Raw genomic sequence first — 21,953 nt, 5'->3', positions numbered from 1 at the left:
CAAGAAACAACAGATTAAGTAGCAATAAGAAAATGATTAAAAGATGTTGAAGATACTTACCTGGTCTGTGCACTGTCATCATTCTCCATGAGTGTAGGATGGGGCCTGAAGACTAGCTCTATTTCACTAGCACCGTCCATTACTGGGTCTATTGCCACAGTCGTATTGTTATTGTCCAATTCTAGCCCAGAATCATCTGATGTTTTGGTTCTTTTGTTACTAGGCCCTGCTTCCTGATTGCTGTGTGTCGAAGCATTGCTACAGTGTGAACTGTCACCATTATCCTCTGCTCCACTGCCATTCTCAATCTGTTGTTTCTTGCCTCGTTGTAGCCTGTTTAAAGATATACGTAAATAAACGTGATCTCTTCAGCAGCAATCAGCATTCAGAATTAATCAAATTTCTTTAAATTTTCACATGCTGGCTCACACAGTATCTCTCAAACAATTTCTTTTCAATTGTCTATAATCAGTCATACACAAAGGGTGATATAGTTAGCATATTTGAAGGCACCAACATTTCACAGCAATTATCAGTTACATGTTCAACAACAATAAATTTTTCTAACATTCTTTTCTATAGCGCGACTATGCTGATTTTGTTCTGGCACTGAAACTAAAAAAAGGATTTTCTTTTCTTTGCACAGATATTGTACACATGAAAAACTTTGTTTTAAAAAGTATAAATTCTGAAATAGATTCTTATAGAAATATCCCATACAGTTTAATAGCTTATATTTTTCCAAAAATTTATTGTATCAGAAGGCCTTTGGGAACACAGGTCAATAATTATTTTCACACAAGACTGCAGGTTCTTTTCTCTACATTACTACGTTCCTGGCAACACACACCCTTTAGGTTAAATTCAGAATAGTGTATTTGTACCTTCCCATCCACGACACAGTGGAAAACTGAGCAACCTGTAAAGGACACTGTATACTATGTTTCCAAACATTACATATTTAATTGTATTAGATTTAATAATGCACTGGCAAAATATTAATGAGCTACAATTGATTTATGCCACCCTGTTCTTAATTCTTTTATCTGAATATGATCCCATATGTATGCCACCATATTAGTTACTTTGAGCACTGTGAAAGAGTAATCATATCTGTACCACCAGTGTGAGTTTCAAGCATATTTTATTCTATACTTTATTTATACAAATTGTTTCTCTTTTAGACTTAAATATAGTGCTACAGCAAGCTGAGAAATTGTATGTATGCCTTTCAACCTTGCAAAATAAATTGTCATTAAAATGTCCCAGTCCAAATGCAAGATCTATTTGCCTGTTTACCCTCATCCCCCATGACAGCAGACAACCAAGAACAAAAATCCCTACTAATGAGATTTTACTTACCAAACCAGAACAAAATCCCTTATCCCAGGTCAAGTATAATTTTGCAAGACAAAATGTTATCAAAATTATGCAATATTATTAAACTGTAGAGACATTATGGTAGGACATGCTTTTCACTCTACGGGACCAATCAAAGAACTGATAAAACTAGCAGATTAACAAGGTGTGTGCAGATAAACACAGCAGAATTATATTCTAAAACATCTAGATGTACCTTAGGGGTGTTCTCTTCAGACACAAGGTTGCCCAAAAGGGGTGATTCTTTGTACAGATTTCACTGTATTGTATTATTTGAGAATCTGTATGATCGTGTAAAAATACTGCAATGCCTATACTTTTACTGATTTGCAAGCGGGTTCGTACTGTGATACTGATGTCCATCTTTTGCACACAATACAATCACTAGTTTGTGAAGCCTAATATTTGCTGTCATGGAGAGTTTGGGATGTGATACAGGAACTCAAATTGCTGGTCAAAAGGTAGGAAATTTTATTTTTTTTAAGACCCGGATAAAAATTATCTGGAAAAAAACGTTTACCTACCTTTCGTAACTGTTGTTCTTTGAGATGTGTTGCTCATGTTCATTCCATTCTAGGTGTGTGCAAGCACATGTGCATGGCAGGAGACTTTTGCCTCAGCAGTATTTGTAAGGTCGGCTGTAGCACCCTCTTAATATACCATGCATTTGGCGTATTAGATGCTGCCAATCCTACGCCCTCTCGGTGCCTTCTTTCCGGCAACTCCAACAGAGGGACAGGAGGGCAGGTAATGGAATGAACATGAGCAACACATCTCTAAGAACAACAATTACAAAAGGTAAGTAACTTATTTTCTTCTTAGAGTGCTTACTCATGTCAATTCCATTCTAGGTAACTCACAAGCAGTATCCCTGGTGGCAGGCTCGGAGTTCATGGCTGTGTGGCTTGCAACACAGTTCTACCAAAGCTAGCATCGTCCCGGGCTTACTAGGTGAGCGTATGAAACGTAAACAGGTGGATAGATTACCAGATAGCGGCCCTGCAAGATATCCTGAATCGGCACCTGGGCCAGGAAGGCTGCCAACTATGCCTGCACCCAAGTCGAGTGGGCAGTCGCAGACACTGGTGGAGGCACTTTTGCCAAGTCATAGCAGTAATGGATGCAGGTTATGATCCAAGATGAAATCCTCTGCACAGACATTGGGCGACCTTTCATCCTGTCTGCCACCACAGCAAACAACTGTGTTGACTTACAAAACCACTTGGTCCTGTTGATGTAGAAGGCAAGCACCCTCCTGATGTCCAGGCCATGAAATTTGCACGCCTCTCTCAATTTATGAGGCTTTGGAAAGAAGATAGGTAAGTATATGTCTAGACGGGTATGAAACTGTGAAACTACCTTCGGCAGGAACGCAGGATGCGGATGCAGGTTGGACCTTGTCCTTATAGAACACGGTATAGGGTGGCTCTGAAGTAAGTGCCCTGATCTCAGAGACCCTACGGGTGGACATTATTGAAGAATTCTTATCCTGAAGAATCGGAGTAGGCTGTGCAGAGGAGAGAGAGGGACGGTGAAGAAATTTGGCAGCATGTGACCACCAGAAGAAGAAAGAGGAAAGTCCATGTACCAACAATGGAGATACAGATCAGCAACCGTTTTCATGTTCTTTCCACAGGTACTAATGCGGAGAGAGGAGTAGATGGTACATCTGAGAGAAGGGAGCAGAAGGAGACTCCACCGATTAGAAGGCATGAGATGCACTGTCCTAGGGATGGGGGTTCCACGACCACCGCTCCCAAGAGAAGGAGGAGGGTGGTGGTGGTTGGGGACTCCCTCCTCAGGGGGGCTGAGTCATCTATCCGCCGCCCCGACCGAGAAAACCGAGAGGTCTGCTGCTTGCCAGGAGCTAGGATTCACGATGTGACGGAGAGACTGCCGAGACTCATCAAGCCCTCGGATCGCTACCCCTTCCTGCTTCTCCACGTGGGCACCAATGATACTGCCAAGAATGACCTTGAGCGGATCACTGCAGACTACGTGGCTCTGGGAAGAAGGATAAAGGAGTTTGAGGCGCAAGAGTTGTTCTCGTCCATCCTCCCTGTGCAGGGAAAAGGCCTGGGTAGGGATCATCGAATTGTGGAAGTCAACGAATGGCTACGCAGGTGGTGTCGGAGAGAAGGCTTTCGATTCTTCGACCATGGGATGGTCTTCCAAGAAGGAGGAGTGCTAAGCAGAGACGGGCTCCACCTAACGAAGAGAGGGAAGAGAAAGTTACTCACCTTGCAGTAACTGAGGTTCTTCGAGATGTGTGTCCCTGTGGGTGCTCCACTCTAGGTGACGGTGCGTCCCGGCGCTGTCGATCGGAGATTTTCGGTAGCAGTGCCTGGTTGGGGCGCACGCACCCAGATGGTATCTCCCGTCCAGTTGGAATCTTCCAGGGTGCGTGCGCCCCACACCCTCCTCAGTTCCTTCTCTACCGTGGAGAGTCATCTCAGTACTCCAAAATAGAGGGGAGGCGGGAGTGGAGCACCCACAGGGACACACATCTCGAAGAACCTCAGTTACTGCAAGGTGAGTAACTTTCTCTTCTTCTTCGAGTGCTGTCCCTGTGGGTGCTCCACTCTAGGTGAATGTATAGCAGTACCCACTACGGTTGGTGGGACTTTGGAGATACGGTAGGAAGTGCTGAAGATAGTACTGTATGACCTACTATTGTGTCTGCCGTAGTGTCTTGCGTTAAAGCATAGTTTTTTGCGAATGTGTGTTCAGATGACCATGTAGCTGCTTTGCAGATATCGGGAATGGGAACATTGTGTAGGAAGGCAACGGATGTCGACATGGCTCTAGTGGAATGAGTTCTTATGCCTTCGGGCGGTTGAAGATTCTTCGCACGGTAACAGGATCTGATGCAGTCAGAGATCCACTTGGATAGACGTTGTTTAGATATAGCCGTGCCTTTGGATCTTTCGGCAATTGAAACAAAGAGTCGTGGAGACTTGCGGAATGATTTAATCCTGTCTAAATAAAAGGCAATTGCTCGCCTGACGTCGAGAGTATGCAGGGTTGCATCCTGTGGCGTTTTGTGAGGTTTGGGGTAGAAAGTTGGTAAATATATAGGTTGGTTGAGGTGGAAGGTCGATACCACCTTAGGAAGAAATTGCGGATGTGGTCTCAAAGTGACTTTATCTTTGGAGAAGATTGTGTATGGAGGGTGGGCCATCAAGGCACTTATTTCTCCAACTCTCCTTGCTGACGTTATGGCAACTAGGAAAGCCACCTTCATGGACATATGGAGATCAGAGGAGGTAGCCAAGGGCTCAAATGGAGGTTTCATGAGAGCATGAAGAACGAGGTTAAGATTCCATGTAGCCACTGTTGCGTGAATTTCAGGGTAGAGATTTTGCAGGCCAGAGAGAAAGCGTTTAATGGTGGGGTGTGTAAAGAGTGAGTACCCATCCAATAGTTTGTGGAAGGTGGTAAGCGCCGCCAGGTGCACTTTGATGGAACTAAGCGAAAGTCCGTCCTGTTTCAGTTTGAGGAGGTAATCTAGAATGTTAGGAAGGGTCACATTGTTGGGTGCTAAATGTTTATGTGAGCACCAAAGAGCAAAGCGCTTCCACTTCTGAAGGTAGGTTTTGCGGGTTGAGTCTCTCCTACTGTGCAGGAGGACGTGTAGGACTTGTTCGGAACAGGCTAGTTCATGGGTTTGGAACCATGAAGGAACCAGGCCGTGAGGTGGAGCTTCTGGAGTTGGGGATGAAGGACCCGCCCGTTGTCCTGGTAAAGGAGGTCTGGCCTGTTGGGGAGAGCCCATGGGTGACGGGAGGACATACGGAGAAGGTAAGGGTACCACGTCTGTCTTGGCCAAGCCGGGGCAATAAGGATGACCTGGGCCTTGTCGTCCGCGATCTTCCGAATAACCCTGTGTAGTAGAGGGATAGGCGGGAAGGCGTACAGGAGGTAACTGTTCCATGAAATGAGGAATGCATCCCCTAGGGATGCAGTCCCGAGTCCCGCTCTGGAGCAAAACAGGGGGCATTTTCGATTTCGGGTCGTGGCAAAGAGATCTATTGATGGAGTGCCCCAGTGGGAGAAAAGCTGTTGGAGTACTGTGGGGTGCAGTTCCCACTCGTGTTCTGTGGAGAAGTGCCTGCTGAGTGCATCGGCAGTAGTGTTGTGGCAGCCTGGTAGATAGGAGGCGATGATCTGTATTCGATGTTGTATGCACCAATTCCAGAGTCGAATGGCTTCCATGCAGAGGGAATGTGATCTGGCACCCCCCTGTCTGTTTATGTAATACATACATGCTATGTTGTCTGTTAAAACTCGCAGATATCTGTTCTTTATAAGGGGAAGAAAGTGAAGGCATGCTTTCCTCACTGCTCTGAGTTCTAGGAGATTTATATGTAGATGCGTCTCTGATGGAGACCATCGACCTTGTACTTTGTGTTCTCCTAGATGCGCTCCCCAACCTATCAGGGAAGCATCCGTGGTGAGCATGAGCGTTGGGGATCGTTGCTGGAAGGGAACCCCTGTACAGAGGTTTTCTGGACTTGTCCACCATTGTAGGGAAGTTATAACATTGGGAGGAGGAGTTAGCAGCATCCCTAAGGGATGTCTGCTGGGTTTGAAATTGGAGTTGAGCCAGCCCTGGAGGCATCTCATATGTAGCCTGGCATGTTGAACCACGAAGGTGGTAGCTGCCATGTGACCAAGGAGCTGTAGGCAGATTCTTGCTTGTGTCCTGGGACGAGTAGAGAGTGTGCGTATGAGCTGTGTGATAGTGAGGAATCTGTTGTATGGGAGCGAGGCCCTGCTCTGGGTTGAGTCGAGATGAGCTCCAATGAACTCTATCTGTTGCGTGGGTATCAGGGTGGATTTTTGGGTGTTTATTTGGAGACCTAGGCTGTGAAAGAGGGAGATGGTGAGACGTGTGGCTTGAAGTGTGTCGCCACAGGAGTCGCCCTTGATGAGGCAATCGTCTAGATAGGGGAAAAGTGTGACTCCGTGTTTGCGGAGGTGAGCCACAACGACGGCTAAGGTCTTGGAAAAAACTCTTGGAGCCGTGGAGAGTCCGAAAGGAAGAACTCGGTATTGGAAGTGATCGTGACCGATTGTGAATCGTAGGAAGCGTCTGTGAGCTGGATGAATTGATATGTGGAAGTAAGCGTCTTGTAGGTCGAGGGCTGTGAACCAGTCCCCCTGATCCAATGCGGGTATTATTGTGCCCAATGTGACCATCTTGAATCTTTGTGTCCTTACGAATTTGTTCAGTCGGCGTAGGTCTAATATAGGCCTCCATCCCCCGGTCTTTTTCTGTGTTAGAAAGTAATGGGAGTAGAAACCTGTCCCTTGGTGTTGCAGAGGCACAGGCTCCACTGCGCCTAATTGCAGAAGGTGAGCCACTTCTGTGCGAAGTAACTGCTCGTGGGAGGGGTCCCTGAAGAGGGACGGGGAAGGGGGATGGGTAGGAGGGTAGGAAATAAAAGGAATGGAGTAACCGGTCTGAACTATTTCGAGGACCCAGCGGTCCTGAGTGATCCGTTGCCAGGCATGTTGGAAATACTGGAGGCGGTGGCCAAATGGGAAAGTAAGTGGTGGAATCAAGGGGTGGTCGTGCAGACCCTCGACCAAAGCTTCAAAACTGTTGTTTATTGCCCTGTGGACGGAAGGTGGTGGCTTGGTTCTGATTTTGTCTGCGTTTGGGAGGTCTATTACGATTCCGAGTTGTGTCGTACGGTCTAGATTGAGGGCGATAATACTGACGTGTTCTTTGGTAGGGCTGGTATCGCTGTCTCTTGGGAAGAGATGGTTGAATGCCCAGGGTGCGCAGTGTCGCTCTGGAATCCTTCATGGTATGGAGGAGTTCATCAGTTTTTTGGGAGAAAAGTTTGTCCTTGTCAAATGGGAGATCCTCCACTTTAGTCTGGAGTTCTTTAGGAATGCCGGATGCAGAGAGCCATGAGGTTCTGCGCATAACCACAGCAGTTGCGGTAGTACGGGCTGCTGTGTCCGCCCGTCTAAAGACGCCTGTAGGGCTGTTCTGGAGATTAATTGTCCCTCAGACAGGATTGATTTGAAGTCTGCTCTTCTGTCCTCTGGTATGTAGGAGGCAAATTCGAAAAGCTTATTGTAATTATCGAAATCATAACTGGCGAGGAGGGCAGAGTAGTTAGCAATCCTGAACTGTAGTGTAGAGGATGTATAAACCTTGCGTCCCAGGACATCAAGGCGTCTAAGGTCTTTATCCTGAGGGGTGGGTCGATATTGTGAATGTTTGGTCCTCTGTGTCACTGCATCAATGACAAGGGAGTTCGGTGGTGGATGAGAGAATAGGAAGTCTGCGTCCTTTGCAGGAACGTAATATTTACGCTCAGCCTTCTTGCAAGTTGGTACCAGAGAAGCTGGGGTTTGCCAGAGAATGTCAGCTGGCTCCATGAGTGCTTCATTTATAGGGAGCGCGATTTTCGAGGGTGCAGACGGTTGAAGGATTTTAAGGAGTTTGTGTTGCTTCTCCTGAACCTCTTCTAAGGGAATATCCTGGCTGATCGCAACCCTCCGAAAAAGTTCTTGGAACTGTTTGCAGTCGTCCACGATCTGTGGGGGTGGAGGGAGGCTGGCTTCATCTGCGGCTGATGGAGAGTTAGGATTAGGCGAATCAGGATATGGTGCATAGTTCCCCAGTTCAGGAGGGGGTTCAGGCACCCTGGAAGTGGATGGAGCAGGAGACTGAGGTACCGGAGGAAGGTGATTGATAGGAGGATTCTGCCACGGGTACCACTGCGGCCAAGGCATGGGGTAGGAAAACCCAGGCATCACCCACGGAGGGGCAGCATAGGGAAACTGAGGCTGCTGAACTTGAGCCGTGACCTGAGGTGGTAAAGGTGCCTGTGGAGGAGAAGCAGGAGGGGAGAACTCTGCCTGCTGTTGCAATTCAAGGTCACCGTCGGTGAAAGCCATTTCAGGTGGAGAAAGTGGCAGGTCAAGGAAGGAGTCCTCTGCTTCCAGGAGTGGAGAGTGAGGCTCAGGTGGCACTAAAAGGTCACTTTGAGTGAGCAGCTGTTGTTCGTGCTCTTTAATCTGAACTAAGTCTGCTCCCTGCTCTAGCTCTTTGCTAGGAGAGAGTGACAGAGAGTTTCCTGCAGAGTTGTGCTTTGATGTGCCCTGCAGGGGGTCCCCTGCTGGTGCACAGGGCACAGAGTGGCTGGGTGCCGACGGTCTTCGCGGTGCCGAGGCTGATCGCGCTGTCGGCACCGCTGCTATTTTTGTTGCTGAGGCAGAGCGCGCTGGCGGGATCGCGGCTGCTTTCAGCGCTGAAATTGACCAGGCTGAAAGTAGCGCGGCTGTTGCTGGTGCCGGTGCTGACTGCGCTGTCGGCACCGTGGCTGTTGCTGGTGCCGAGGTACGTGGTGCTGGTGCCGTAGCGTTCCTCGGTGCCGAGGAGGAGCGAGGTGTCCGTGCTGCAGCCGTTTGCGGCACCGAGGGGACCGAACGGGTAAGTGCCTTCCCAGCGCGGGAAGTCTGGTCCCTGCCTGTCAGCTCTGCAAAGCAGCAGCTGAGGCATGTGAAGAGGCTGAAGCAGCAGTACTTCGTGCTGCCAGCAGAGGGGGTAGGGATCTCGCAGGAGACCCCTTACCCTTATTAGAGTCTCGCTTGTGAGACTTTCCCGCTTCGTGCCTCCGCTCCAGGGAGGGTGAAGCGACACTCCCCACCGGTTCTGATCTGGCTGGGGATCGTGTGGGAGTGGGTTCCACTTTTCCCGTCTCCGACAGTGGCTGCAGGGATTTCTCCATCATAATGATCTTGAGGCGCAGATCCCTGTCACGACGAGCTCTTGTTTTGAGGCTCGCACAGTGTTGGCACTTCGTGGGGATGTGGGTGTCCCCGAGGCACTTTACACACTGGGAGTGACCATCTGACCGTGGCATGGAGTCCTGACAGGAGATGCATTTCTTGAAGCCTGAAGCTCCTGGCATTATGAGTTTGAGATAGGCGAGGAAGTGTCTCAAGGGGAGACAAGCCTGAGGTGTTTTTTTTTTTGTTTGTTTGTTTTTTTTTACTAAGTAACTAACTATGTAACTATACTAAAGGAAGGGAAACAACTGGGAATTAATTAAGAACTATTTCTATGTTTTCTATAGAGATTAGGGAAGAGAAGGCAGCACTGCCCCGAGTCCCGTCTTCAGCCGAGGACGGTTGAGAAGGAACTGAGGAGGGTGTGGGGCGCACGCACCCTGGAAGATTCCAACTGGACGGGAGATACCATCTGGGTGCGTGTGCCCCAACCAGGCACTGCTACCGAAAATCTCCGATCGACAGCGCCGGGACGCACCGTCACCTAGAGTAGAGCACCCACAGGGACAGCACTCGAAGAAGAAGAGCAGCTTCGCAAGCAGGCTGGCTAACTTAGCGAGGAGGGCTTTAAACTAGGTTCACCGGGGGAAGGAGACCAAACCCCTGAGGTAAGTGGGGAAATGGGATACCAGGAGGAAGCACAAGCAGGAGAGTGCAAGTCTCAGACTGAGAAAGCAGGACAATCAGCGAGTTATCTTAAGTGCCTATACACAAATGCAAGAAGCTTGGGAAACAAGCAGGGAGAACTGGAAGTCCTGGCACAGTCAAGGAACTATGATGCGATTGGAATAACAGAGACTTGGTGGGATAACTCACATGACTGGAGTACTGTCATGGATGGATATAAACTGTTCAGGAAGGACAGGCAGGGCAGAAAAGGTGGGGGAGTTGCATTGTATGTAAGAGCAGTATGACTGCTCAGAGCTCCGGTATGAAACTGCAGAAAAAACTGAGAGTCTCTGGATTAAGTTTAGAAGTGTGAGCAACAAGGGTGATGTCGTGGTGGGAGTCTGATATAGACCACCAGACCACGGGGATGAGGTGGATGAGGCTTTCTTCTGGCAACTAGTAGAAGTTACTAGATTGCAGGCCCTGGTTCTCATGGGAGACTTTAATCACCCTGATATCTGCTGTGAGAGCAATACAGGGGTGCACAGACAATCCAGGAAGTTTTTGGAATGTGTAGGGGACAATTTCCTGGTCCAAGTGCTGGAGGAACCAACTAGGGGCAGAGCTCTTCTTGACCTGCTGCTCACAAACAGAGAAGAGTTAGTAGGGGAAGCAAAAGTGGATGGGAACCTGGGAGGCAGTGACCATGAGATGGTCGAGTTCAGGATCCTGACACAAGGAAGAAAGGAGAGCAGCAGAATACAGACCCTGGACTTCAGAAAAGCAGACTTTGACTCCCTCAGGGAGCTGATGGGCAGGATCCCCTGGGAAAATAACATGAGGGGGAAAGGAGTCCAGGAGAGCTGGCTGTATTTTAAAGAATCCTTATTGAGGTTGCAGGAAAAAACCATCCCGATGTGTAGGAAGAATAGTAAATATGGCAGGCGGCCAGCTTGACTTAACAGTGTAATCCTTGCTGATCTTAAACACAAAAAAAGAAGCTTACAAGAAGTGGAAGCTTGGACAAATGACCAGGGAGGAGTATACAAATATTGCTCAGGCATGCAGGACTGAAATCAGGAAGGCCAAATCACACTTGGAGTTGCAGCTAGCAAGAGTTGTTAAGAGTAACAAGAAGAGTTTCTTCAGGTATGTTAGAACAAGAAGAAAGTCAAGGAAAGTGTGGGCCCCTTACTGAATGAGGGAGGCAACCTAGTGACAGAGGATATGGAAAAAGCAAATGTACTCAATGCTTTTTTTGCCTCTGTCTTCACAAACAAGGTCAGCTCCCAGACTGCTGCACTGGGCAGCACCGTATGGGGAAAAGGTGACCAGCCCTCTGTGGAGAAAGAAGTAGTTCGGGACTATTTAGAAAAACTGGATACAGAGGGATCTAGACAAATTAAAGGACTGGGCCAAAAGAAACCTGATGAGGTTCAACAAGGACAAGTGCAGAGTCCCGCACTTAGGACGGAAGAATCCCATTCACTGTTACAGACTAGGGACCGAATGGCTAGGCAGCAGTTCTGCAGAAAAGGACCTGGGGGTTACAGTGGACGAGAAGCTGGATATGAGTCAACAGTGTGCCCTTGTTGCCAAGAAGGCTAATGGCATTTTGGGCTGTATATGTAGGGGCATTGCCAGCAGATCGAGGGATGTGATCATTCCCCTCTATTCGACATTGGTGAGGCCTCATCTGAAGTACTGTGTCCAGTTTTGGGCCCCACACTCCAAGAAAGATGTGGAAAAATTGGAAAGAGTCCAGCGGAGGGCAACAAAAATTATTAGGGGGCTGGAGCACATGACTTATGAGGAGAGGCTGAGGGAACTGGGATTGTTTAGTCTGCAGAAGAGAAGGATGAGGGGGGATTTGATAGCTGCTTTCAACTACCTGAAAGAGGGTTCCAAAGAGGATGGATCTAGACTGTTCTCAGTGGTACCCAATGACAGAACAAGGAGCAATGGTCTCAAGTTGCAGTGGGGGAGGTTTAGGTTGGATATTAGGAAAAACTTTTTCACTCAGAGTGGTGAAGCACTGGAATGGGTTACCTAGGGAGGTGGTGGAATCTCCTTCCTTAGAGGTTTTTAAGGTCAGGCTTGACAAAGCCCTTGCTGGGATGATTTAGTTGGGAATTGGTCCTGCTTTGAGCAGGGGGTTGGACTAGATGACCTCCTGAGGTCCCTTCCAACCCTGATATCCTATGATTCTATGATTATTGCAACCAGGGAAGAAACTTTCCAGAAGAGGAGGAGAAGGGGGCAGGAGCTAGAGGCTCTAAGGGAGGACCCATGAGCCACAGCTTTAGCATGAGATTCAGGTCCCAGGGAAGGATGGGATCCCTGACATGTGGGTAGAGATGCTCCACACCTTTCAAAAACCAGACCATCATGTCATGAGCAAAAACCAACCTGCCCTGGAGTGGAGTGTGGAAGGCTGAAATAGTGGCCAAGTGGACTTTGATCGATGACAGGGTCAATGCCTGGAGCTTGAGGTGTAGAAGATAGTCCAGGATCACGCACAGCGAGGACTGCTCAGCCCGGAAACCCCAGTCTGAGGCCCAGCACACAAACTTTTTCCACTTGACCAGGTAGGTTGCTCTGGTGGAGGGCTTTCTGCTACCCAACAAGACCTGTTGGACTCGGGCTGAGCACCATGCAGAAGCCATGCTGTCAAGTGCAGTGCCACCAGGTTCAGCTGCTGAAGACTGCCATGGTTCTGGGACAGCAGGTCTGGCCAGAGGAGAGCTGCAGTGGGGCAGCTACCAAATGGTGCATCAGCATGCCGAACCAGAGCTCTTGCATGGCCTCGCCAGCAATCAGGATCACCTTCTCCTTGTCCAATTTGATCTTCATAAGAACCTTGTGGATTAGCAGCACCAGTGGGAAGGCATACATCAGAGCCCCCGACCATGGGAACAGAAAGGCGTCTGACAGGGAGCCCTTCTCCAATCCCCAGAACACGGGACATTTCCTGTTCTGATGAGATGCGAACAGATCCACCTAGGGGGTCCCCACCTCTGGAAGATCACATTGACCACCTCCGGGTGGATTGACCACTCATGGCGAGACGAAGGTCCTGCTAAGGCGATGTGCTACCACGTTCTTGGCCCTGTGCAGATGCGCGGTCACCAGATAGATGGCATGCCGCACACAGAAGCCCAACAGGTGGAAAGCTTCTTGGCAAAGGACTGATGACCTGGCTCCGCCCTACCGGTTGATATAATACATCACTGTGGTATTGTCTGTCATGACCTGCACCACCTTGCCCTTCACTTGGGGCAGGAAAGCCTGGCAGGCCAGGTGAACTGTTTTGAGCTCCCTGGTGTTTATGTGGAGGGACAGATCATCCCACGACCAGTGGCCTTGTGTGCTGAGCTTGCCCAGGTGGGCTTCCCAACCCAGGTCTAAGGCATCAGAAACCAGGGTCGGGGGTTGTGAAGGGAACTTCCTCCAACACCACTTCAGGGCTCAACCACCAATCCAGGAACGATTGGATGTGAACCAGCACCCTGACCACCAGGTGTAGATCGTATCTATTGGGGATGTAGACTGATGCCAACCACTTCTGCATTGGCTGGAGATGGATCCAGGCATGCTGGACCACATACGTACATGCAGCCATGTGGCTGAACTGCAGGCAGGTGTGAGCAGTGGTGAGTGGGTAGTTTTAGCCTGGAAATGCATCTCCAGAAGGAAGGCTCTGGCTCGTGTGGAGTCGAGAACCGCCCTAATGAACTCTATTCATTGCACCGGCCTTAAGATCAATTTCTTTTTGTTTACCAACAGGCACAGGTTGCGGTGGGTGGAATGAACCAGATCGAGGCGTCTTTGCACCTGTTCCCGAGATCTGCCCTTGATGAGCAAATCATCGAGATATAGGTAGACCTGAACCGCTTGGCGCCTGAGGTAAGCAGCCACTGGTGCCATGCATTTTGTAAACACCCTCGAGGCAGACGAGAGGCCAAAGGGCAGCGCTGTGAACTGGAAATGGTGTCCGCCCACCACAAAATTGAGGAATTGTCTGTGACCTTGGAAGATGCAGATATGGAAATAGGCATTCTTCAGATCGAGGGTGGCGTACCAGTCTCCCAGATCCAGGGAGACCATGTGTAACTTCAAGTTTCTGAGTAACTTGTTGAGGTGCTGCAGGTCCAGAATGGGTCTTAGACCCCCTTTCGCTTTCAGAGTTAGGAAATAGCAGGAGTTAGAATCCTTTTCCCCTCACATCCCAGGAGACCTCCTCCACTGCTCCCAGTTGCATGAGGTTCTCAACCTCTTGAATGAGGAGCTGCTTGTGAGACGAGTCCCTGAAGAGGGACAGAGAAGGCAGGGGGGTGGCCGAGAACTGCAGGGTGTAGCCCCGAGATACAATGTCTAGCACCCAATGGTCTGAGATGACCCGTGACCAGGCTGAACAGTAGGGACAATGATGGTTGAGGGAAGAACAAGGCAGATCCAGGGAGTTGACTGGGGCATCGCTCTCGAGCACATCCTCAAAACAAGCACTTCTCGCCGTGAGAGGCTTCAATGGGCCAGATTGCACAGGGAAGCGGGAGGAGGAAAGGCAGCGATGACCAAATCTTGTCTCTATCCCTTCTCCTTGCAGGCCCCTGTCGAGGCTGCCAAGGTCTTAGCGGTGGGAGTGGCTGGAACTGCTTCCTCATCGACTGCAGCATATGCAGACCTAGCAAGCAAAGGGTGGCCCAAGTGTCCTTCAGTCCATGCAGCCTCAGGTCAATCTGTTCTGCGAAGAGCCCATTCCCATCAAAGGAAAGATCCTGGATCAAGGCCTGCATCTCCTGGGACAGGCCAGTGGTCTGAAGCCAAGAGCTGCTCCTCATGACCACCGCCAATGCGACCACCGTAGCTGCTGAATTGTCCACGTCCCACGCTATTTGGATAGAGCACCTTGCCTCCGTCGTATCTTCCTCCACCATCTTATCTTCCTCCACCAGGGCCCTGAATTCCTGGGCCAAGTCCTGGGGCAGTGAGTCCTTGAATTTATGGAGGAAGTCCCATAGGTTGAAGTTATACTTCCCCAAGAGAGCCTGATGGATGGCCACCCAGAATTGAAGGCTGACTATCGAATAAATCTTTCTCCCAAAAAGGTCCAGTGTCTTGGCCTCTTTATTCTTGAGGGCCAAACCGGTTTGCCCTTATCTCTCCTTCTCATTGGCCACCGAGACTATCAGCGAGCCCAGGGGAGGGTGGGTATACAAATATTCAAACCCTTTGGCCAGGAAGAAATACTTTTTCCTCAGCATTCTTGGAGGTGTGAGGGATGGAAGAAGGAATTTGCCAAAGGGCTTTTGCTATTTTTAGGACCCCATCGTGTACTGGTAGCACAACACAGACGGGGGTAGAAGCCGAGAGCACATTGAACAGGGTGTCTGCTTGTTTGGCCATCTCCTCCACTTCCAAGCCTAAGTTCGTAGCCACCCCACGAAGCAGGGCCTGATGTTCTTTGAAATTGTCTGGCGGGCTGGTGCAGGAGAGCTCACCACCACCTCATATGGGGATGAGGATGACAACTGGGTCCCTGGGGGGGCCCTGAGGGATCATCCCCCACGATGAAAGAGGGTTTCGGGGTAAGCGCTTGCTCCTCTATCCCAGCCTCCGACTGTGCCTCGCACACCGAGCTTGGTGCTGCCAGTGCCAGTGGTTGTTGCTCTGAGACGGTCACTGGGGAATGGGCTGACTGAGGCATCAGCATCACAGGCATGCCCCACTTGCTCCAGTAGGGCCATTGTGCTGGCCAATGGCCTTGCTGCCACGACGGCATCGCAGAGGTCAACATAGCCTCGGGTGCCCACTCGCACCGGTGCAGTCCTGGAGAAGGACTGAATTCCATTTCTGAAACCAGAGGAAACACCTTCCGGTGACCACGGAGGGGCCATTGAAGCTTGCATCTCATGGCTAACCATTGCCGCAGGAGACCAGTGCCTCGAGTAGGAGGATCAGTGCTCAGGTTGTGGGGACTGCTCCCACCATGGGGATCTGAGACAGCTGGTGGGAGGATGATTGGTGCCGGCAATACGGTGACTGATGCCTTCTTCTAGGTGACCTGCATCAAGAGGGGAGACCATGAGCATGGTGCTGGCAATGTAGGATGTCCCACAGAAGACAGAGACCTGGGGTGCAGAGATGGAGAGCGCTGTCTCATCTCCAAAGAATGGCATCGTTCGCCCGCCCTCTTGGGGGTCTTTACGGCTGGCTTGCCCTCACTGGAAGCCTTTGCCACGACCTGCAACACACACGGTGCTGGAGGTGTTGGTAGAGGCCTCTGCGCTCTATGCGCCAGGAAGGCATAATCACTGCCACCAGTCTGGGTCCCCTACCATCTCCTGGAATCAGTGGCAAATCCCTGTGGGAGCTAGAGGGCCCCATTGGGGGGGGCATCCCCATGTGGCTCCAGTGTGGGTTGTCGGCCCGAACTGGGTCCTTTGCCCTTCTTGGTGCCAGGGAGTCACTTCTTTGACCTCTTAGACACTGGTGCCGGAGGTGCGCTGCGCACCGAGACTGAGGTGCTCGGGACAGAGTCTGGCCAGGAAGGCTTGGACTCCAGACAGAGAACAGCCTCCAGGAGGAGGGCCCTCAAACAGATGTCTCACTCTTTCTGAGTTGTGGGACGAAAGTTCTTACAGATGTAACACTTCTCCTTCACATGTGATTCCCCCAAGCATTTGAGGCAGCTGCTATGGGGGTCACGAACAGGCATAGGCCTGTTACAGTCAGAGCAGGGCTTAAAACCTGGAGATCAGGGCATGTCCCACCTGGGGCGAAGTCCCTGCTGGGACTCGATCTCTAACTACACTACTTAACAACTACTTATTAACTAACTACTGTAAACAAACTATTTACAAAGCCTTAAAGCTCAAAGACTGAACTGAAGAACCACTAGCCCTTGCAAGGCAAGGGAAAGGCGCTGCAACTAACCACTATGGGCGGTAAGAAGGAACAAAGGGTGTACAGCCAGCAGCACCTAATATACCGACGCATGGGTGCGGCACTCCAGAGGGCACTACAACCGACCCTACGGATACCACTGAGGCAAAAATCTCCGACGGCTGCACACATGGGCGTGCGCACACTTAGAATGGAATCGACGTGATCAAGCACTCAAAGTTTTTATGGTTTAATTTGCTTTGAATTTTAAGTTAATGTTACAATAACACAAACAACCCACCTTTAGAGCCCCATACCTGTTCATTGCTTGAATCTTTAATCCTTCCTCAATGCTGTGGCTCAGAGCTTGCTGGTTATTGTGCTTACTGATCCTTGCCAGAACTCTCTCTTGATGAGCCTCATATTCATCACGACTTGGGTAAATTTTACTGATGAGGGCATCAAAATTTGGATCTGGTCTCAGTGATCTTTTGGAAACAAGCTTTTTACGACATGTGGGACACTCTTTGTTTCTAAACCAACAAAAAAGAAAGGTGACAATGAATGCTGTTCGTGGCTGTAATCCAGGGTTCCCTGTTGTGATGCAGTTCAAAGAACCATAGACTTTAAGGTCAGAAGGGACCATTATGATTGTCTAGTCTGATCTCCTGCACAACGCAGCACAGAATCTTACTCAGAATCACTCACTCCTGTATCAAACCCCTAACCTACTGAAGTCCTCAAAATCGTGGCTTAAAGACTTCAAGGTGCAGAGAATCCTCCAGCAAGTGACTCATGTCCCACGCTGCAGAGGAAGGCGAAAAACTCCCAGGGCCTCAGCCAATCTCCCCGGAGGAAAATTCCTTCCCGACCCCAAATATGGCGATCAGTTAAACCCTGAGCATGTGAGTAAGACTCACCAGCCAGACACCCAGGAAAGAATTCTCTGTAGTAACTCAGACCCAACCCCATCTAACAGGACATTGGACATATTTACTGCTATTAGTCAAAGATCAATTAATTGCCAAAATTAGGCTATCCCATCATACCATCCCCTCCATAAACTTATCAAGCTTAGTCTTGAAGCCAGATATGTCTTTTGCCCCCACTGCTCCCCTTGGAAGACTGTTTCAGAACTTCACTCCTCTGATGGTTAGAAACCTTTGTCTAATTTCAAATCTAAACTTTCTGATGGCCAGTTTATATCCATTTGTTCTTGTGTCCAAATTGGTACTGAGCTTAAATAATTCCTCTCCCTCCCTGGTATTTATCCCTCTGATATATTTATAGAGAGCAATCATATCCCCACTCAATCTTCTTTTGGTTAGGCTAAACAAGCCAAGCTCTTTGAGTCTCCTTTCATAAGACAGGATTTCCATTCCTTGGATCATCCTAGTAGCCCTTCTCTGTACCTGTTCCAGTTTGAATTCATCCTTCTTAAACATGGGAGACCCAGAACTACACACAGTATTCCAGATGAGGTCTCACCAGTGCCTTGTATAATGGTACTAACACCTCCTTATCTCTACTGGAAATACCTCGCCTGATGCATCTCAAGACCACATTAGCTATTTTCACAGCCATATCACATTGGCGGCTCATAGTCATCCTGTGATCAACCAATATTCCAAGGTCCTTCTCCTCCTGTTACTTTCAAGTGATGCATCCCCATCGTATAACAAAAATTCTGGTTAATCCCTAAATGCATGACTTTGCACTTTTCACTATTAAATTTCATCCTTTTACTATTACTCCAGTTTACAAGGTCATCCAGATCTTCCTATATGATATCTCAGTCCTTTTCTGTATTGGCAATACCTCCCACCTTTGTCATCCACAAACTTTATTAGCACATTCCCACTTTTTATGCCAAGGTCAGTAATAAAAAGATTAAATAAGACTGGTCCCAAAACCGATCCCTGAGAAACTCCACTAGTAACCTCCCTCCAGCCCGACAGTTCATCTTTCAGTACGACCCGTTGTAGTCTCCCCTTTAACCAGTTCCTTATCCACCTTTCAGTTTTCATATTGATCCCCATCTTTTCCAATTTAGCTAATAATTCCCCATGTGGAACATATCAAATGCCTTACTGAAATAGAGGTAAATTAGATCCACTGCGTTTCCTTTGTCTAAGAAATCTGTTACCTTCTCAAAGAAGGAGATCAGGTTGGTTTGGCACGATCTACCTTTTGTAAAACCATGTTGTACTTTGTCCCAATTACCATTGACCTCAATGTCCTTAACTACTTTCTCCTTCAAATTTTTTTTCCCCCAAGACCTTGCATACTACAGATGTCAAACTAACAGGCGTGTAGTTACCCAGATCACTACTTTTTTCTTTCTTAAAAACAGGAACTATGTTACCCAGGGCGGCTTTAGCAAGTGCGGGTCCCGATTCGTACTCACGCAGCAGCACTTCAGGTCTTCAGTGGCACTTCGGCAGCAGGTCCTTCACTCGCTCTGGGTCTTCGGTGGCACTCAAGGACCCGCTGCTGAAATGCCACCAAAGACCCGGAGCGAATGAAGGGCCCACTGCCGAAATGCCGCTGAAGATCCATAATGCCGCCGGGTGAGTAAAAATTAAAAAGGAATCGGGCGAATCGGCCTAAAGCCAGCCCTGATGTTAGCAATTCTCCAGTCATATGGTACAACCCCTGAGTTTACAGATTAATTAAAAATTCTTGCTAATGGGCTTGCAATTTCATCTGACAGTTCCTTTAATAATCTTGAATGAAGATTATCTTGGGCCCCCAATTTAGTCCCATTAAGCTGTTTGAGTGTGGCTTCTACCTCGGATGTGGTAATATCTGTGACGGTGCCCCCCATAAGGCTTTATGGAAATATGCTTATGAATGTATATATGACATAACTAGAATATGTTTTATGCTACATATGCCATGTAATATATCTATGTAAAGGTTATGATCTACTGAATCTATTAATCCTATTTGTATGCATATATCATTTCTGTATACAAAGTTATGAATATTGCCTGTGTACTGGCTTGATTTTTAAATAGCCTTTGTAAAGCATTTGGTCAACTTCTTGAGAAAGGAATGTGCAAATTAAGTGCCCAATCAAGCACTTAAGTGACAATGGATCTTGGAAGGCTCCAAACCACATAAGAAGTCTACATGAGAACGTTTAAGGTAGCAGCCTCAGGTAAGCAATGGCTGCTGCCTGTAAAAACGGAGTCATGCATGGACATATGACTTGCCCATGTGACTCCAAAACTCCATCTTGGAGCTGGACTTTGCATAGGAGAGAGGAGAGGGTCTCCACTCACGGGAGAGTCTATTTAAGCCTGTGGGAGACCCCTCCATTTTTTCTTCAGCTGGCTAAAGAGATAGCCTCTCCACCCCAAAGGATACCTAAAAGAAACTGGAACAAACGACAGTAACCCCGGGAGTGTGAATGATTGCTGCACCCAGACTAGAAGGAGGCTAGTCTGTAAAAGGAAGCTTACTGGGTGAGGTTTTTATCTGTATTCAGTTTTCTTAGACACAGACTTGCATGTTCTATTTTATTTTGCTTGGTAATGCCCTTTGTTCTGTCTGCTATTACTTGGAACTACTTAAATCCTACTTTCTGTATTTAATAAAAGCACTGTTTACTTATTAATTAACCCAGAGTATGTATTAATACCTGGGGGGGGGGCAAACAGCTGTGCATCTCTCTCCATCAGTGTTCTACAGGGTAAACTCATAAATTGTTCGCCTTCTATAAGCTTTATACAAGGTAAAACGGATTTATTCAGGGTTTGGACCCCATTGGGAGTTGGGCATCTGAGTGTTTAAAGACAGGAACACTTCTTAAGTTGCCTTCTTAAAATCAGTTAAGTCCGCAGCTGTGGGGCACATGGTTCAGACCCTGGGTCTGTGTTGGAGCAAACTGGCATGTCTGGCTCAACAGGACAGGGTGCTGGAGTCCCAAGCTGGCAGGGGAAATGGGCAGTAGTCTTGGCACATCAGTTGGCAGCCCCAAGGGCATTTCTGTGATCCAAGCCATCACAATATCTACCTCCATATCCTTATTCCCATTTCTCATCCTACCATTATCCCTAAGCTCCTCATTTGTTGCATTAAAGACTGAGGCAAAATATTTGTTTAGATATTGGGCCATGCCTAGATTATCCTTAACCTCCACTCCATGCTCAGTGTTTAGCGGTCCCACTTTTTTTCTTTGTTTTCTTCTTATTTATGTGGCTATAGAACCTTTTACTATTGGTTTTAATTCCCTTTGCATGGTCCAACTCTACATGGCTTTTGGCCTCTCTCGCTTTATCCCTACATGTTCTGATAAGGTAGCTTTCCTTGCTGATCCCTCCTTTCTGCTTTTTCTTAATCACCTCTCTGAGATGCTTGGTCTACAACTCCTGCCTATGAATTTTTTCCCCTTTCTTGGGATGCAGGCTTCTGATAGTTTCTGCAACTTTGACTTGAAGTAATTCCAGGCCTCCTCCGCCTTTAGATCCACAAGTTCTTCAGTCCAATCCACTTCCCTAACTAATTTCCTTAATTCTTTAAATTTAGCCCTTTTGAAATCAAAAACCCTAGTCCCAGATCTATTTTTGGTTATCCTTCCATCTAGTTTGAACTGAATTAGCTCATGATCACTCGAACCAAGGCTGTCCCCTACAACCATGTCTTCTATGAGGTCCTCACTACTCACCAAAACCAAATCTAAAATGGCATCCCCTCTTGTTGGTTCAGCAACTACTTGGTGAAGGAATCCATCAGCTATCGCATCCAGGAAAATCTGAGCCCTATTATTATTACTAGCACTTGTCCTCCAGTCTATATCTGGAAAATTAAAGTCTCCCATGATCACACAATTCCCATTGCGTCTGACGAAGTGGGTATTTCACCCACAAAAGCTTATGCGCCAATACATCTGTTAGTCTTTAAGGTGCCACAGGACTCTTTGTTGCTTTTTACAGATCCAGACTAACACGGCTACCTCTCTGATAAATACTAATGGGAATTGTCAAGTATTTCATTAAAAACATTAAAGAGGTTTCTATCCATATCCAAATCAGATCCCGGTGGTCTACAGCACACCCCAAGCACTATCCCAGGGGAGGTTCTAGTAGCGTTCTTCCCCAATGTGATTTTTGCCCAGACAGACTCTGTCTTATCCATTCCATCACTTCTTATTTCTTTAGTCTACCTCATCATTGATATACAATGCTACTCCACCACCTTTGCCTTTATATCTGTCTTTTCTAAACAGCATATACCCTTCAATACCTGTACTCCAGCAT

At 48.1% G+C, this 21,953-nt stretch overlaps 1 protein-coding gene across 2 annotated transcripts in view; it reads right to left on the bottom strand.

Moving 5' to 3' along the window:
• The window catches only part of RNF2 (ring finger protein 2), a 58,178-nt gene that overhangs the window by 5,336 nt on the left and 30,889 nt on the right, over nt 1-21,953 (bottom strand). For both annotated transcript variants that reach the window (XM_039484839.1, XM_039484838.1), the window contains 2 exons: nt 17,007-17,222; nt 61-333 (listed from right to left, as the gene is read on the bottom strand). In XM_039484839.1, coding sequence (XP_039340773.1) covers nt 61-333; nt 17,007-17,222 — 489 coding nt within the window. The remainder of the gene's footprint in view (nt 1-60; nt 334-17,006; nt 17,223-21,953) is intronic.

Source organism: Mauremys reevesii, linkage group 8 (genome assembly GCF_016161935.1).
Source record: "Mauremys reevesii isolate NIE-2019 linkage group 8, ASM1616193v1, whole genome shotgun sequence".
In the NCBI taxonomy this organism is placed as follows: Eukaryota; Metazoa; Chordata; order Testudines; family Geoemydidae; genus Mauremys; species Mauremys reevesii.
The sequence above is the reverse complement of the archived record's forward strand: the minus strand, read 5'-3'. Positions and strand labels throughout refer to the sequence as shown.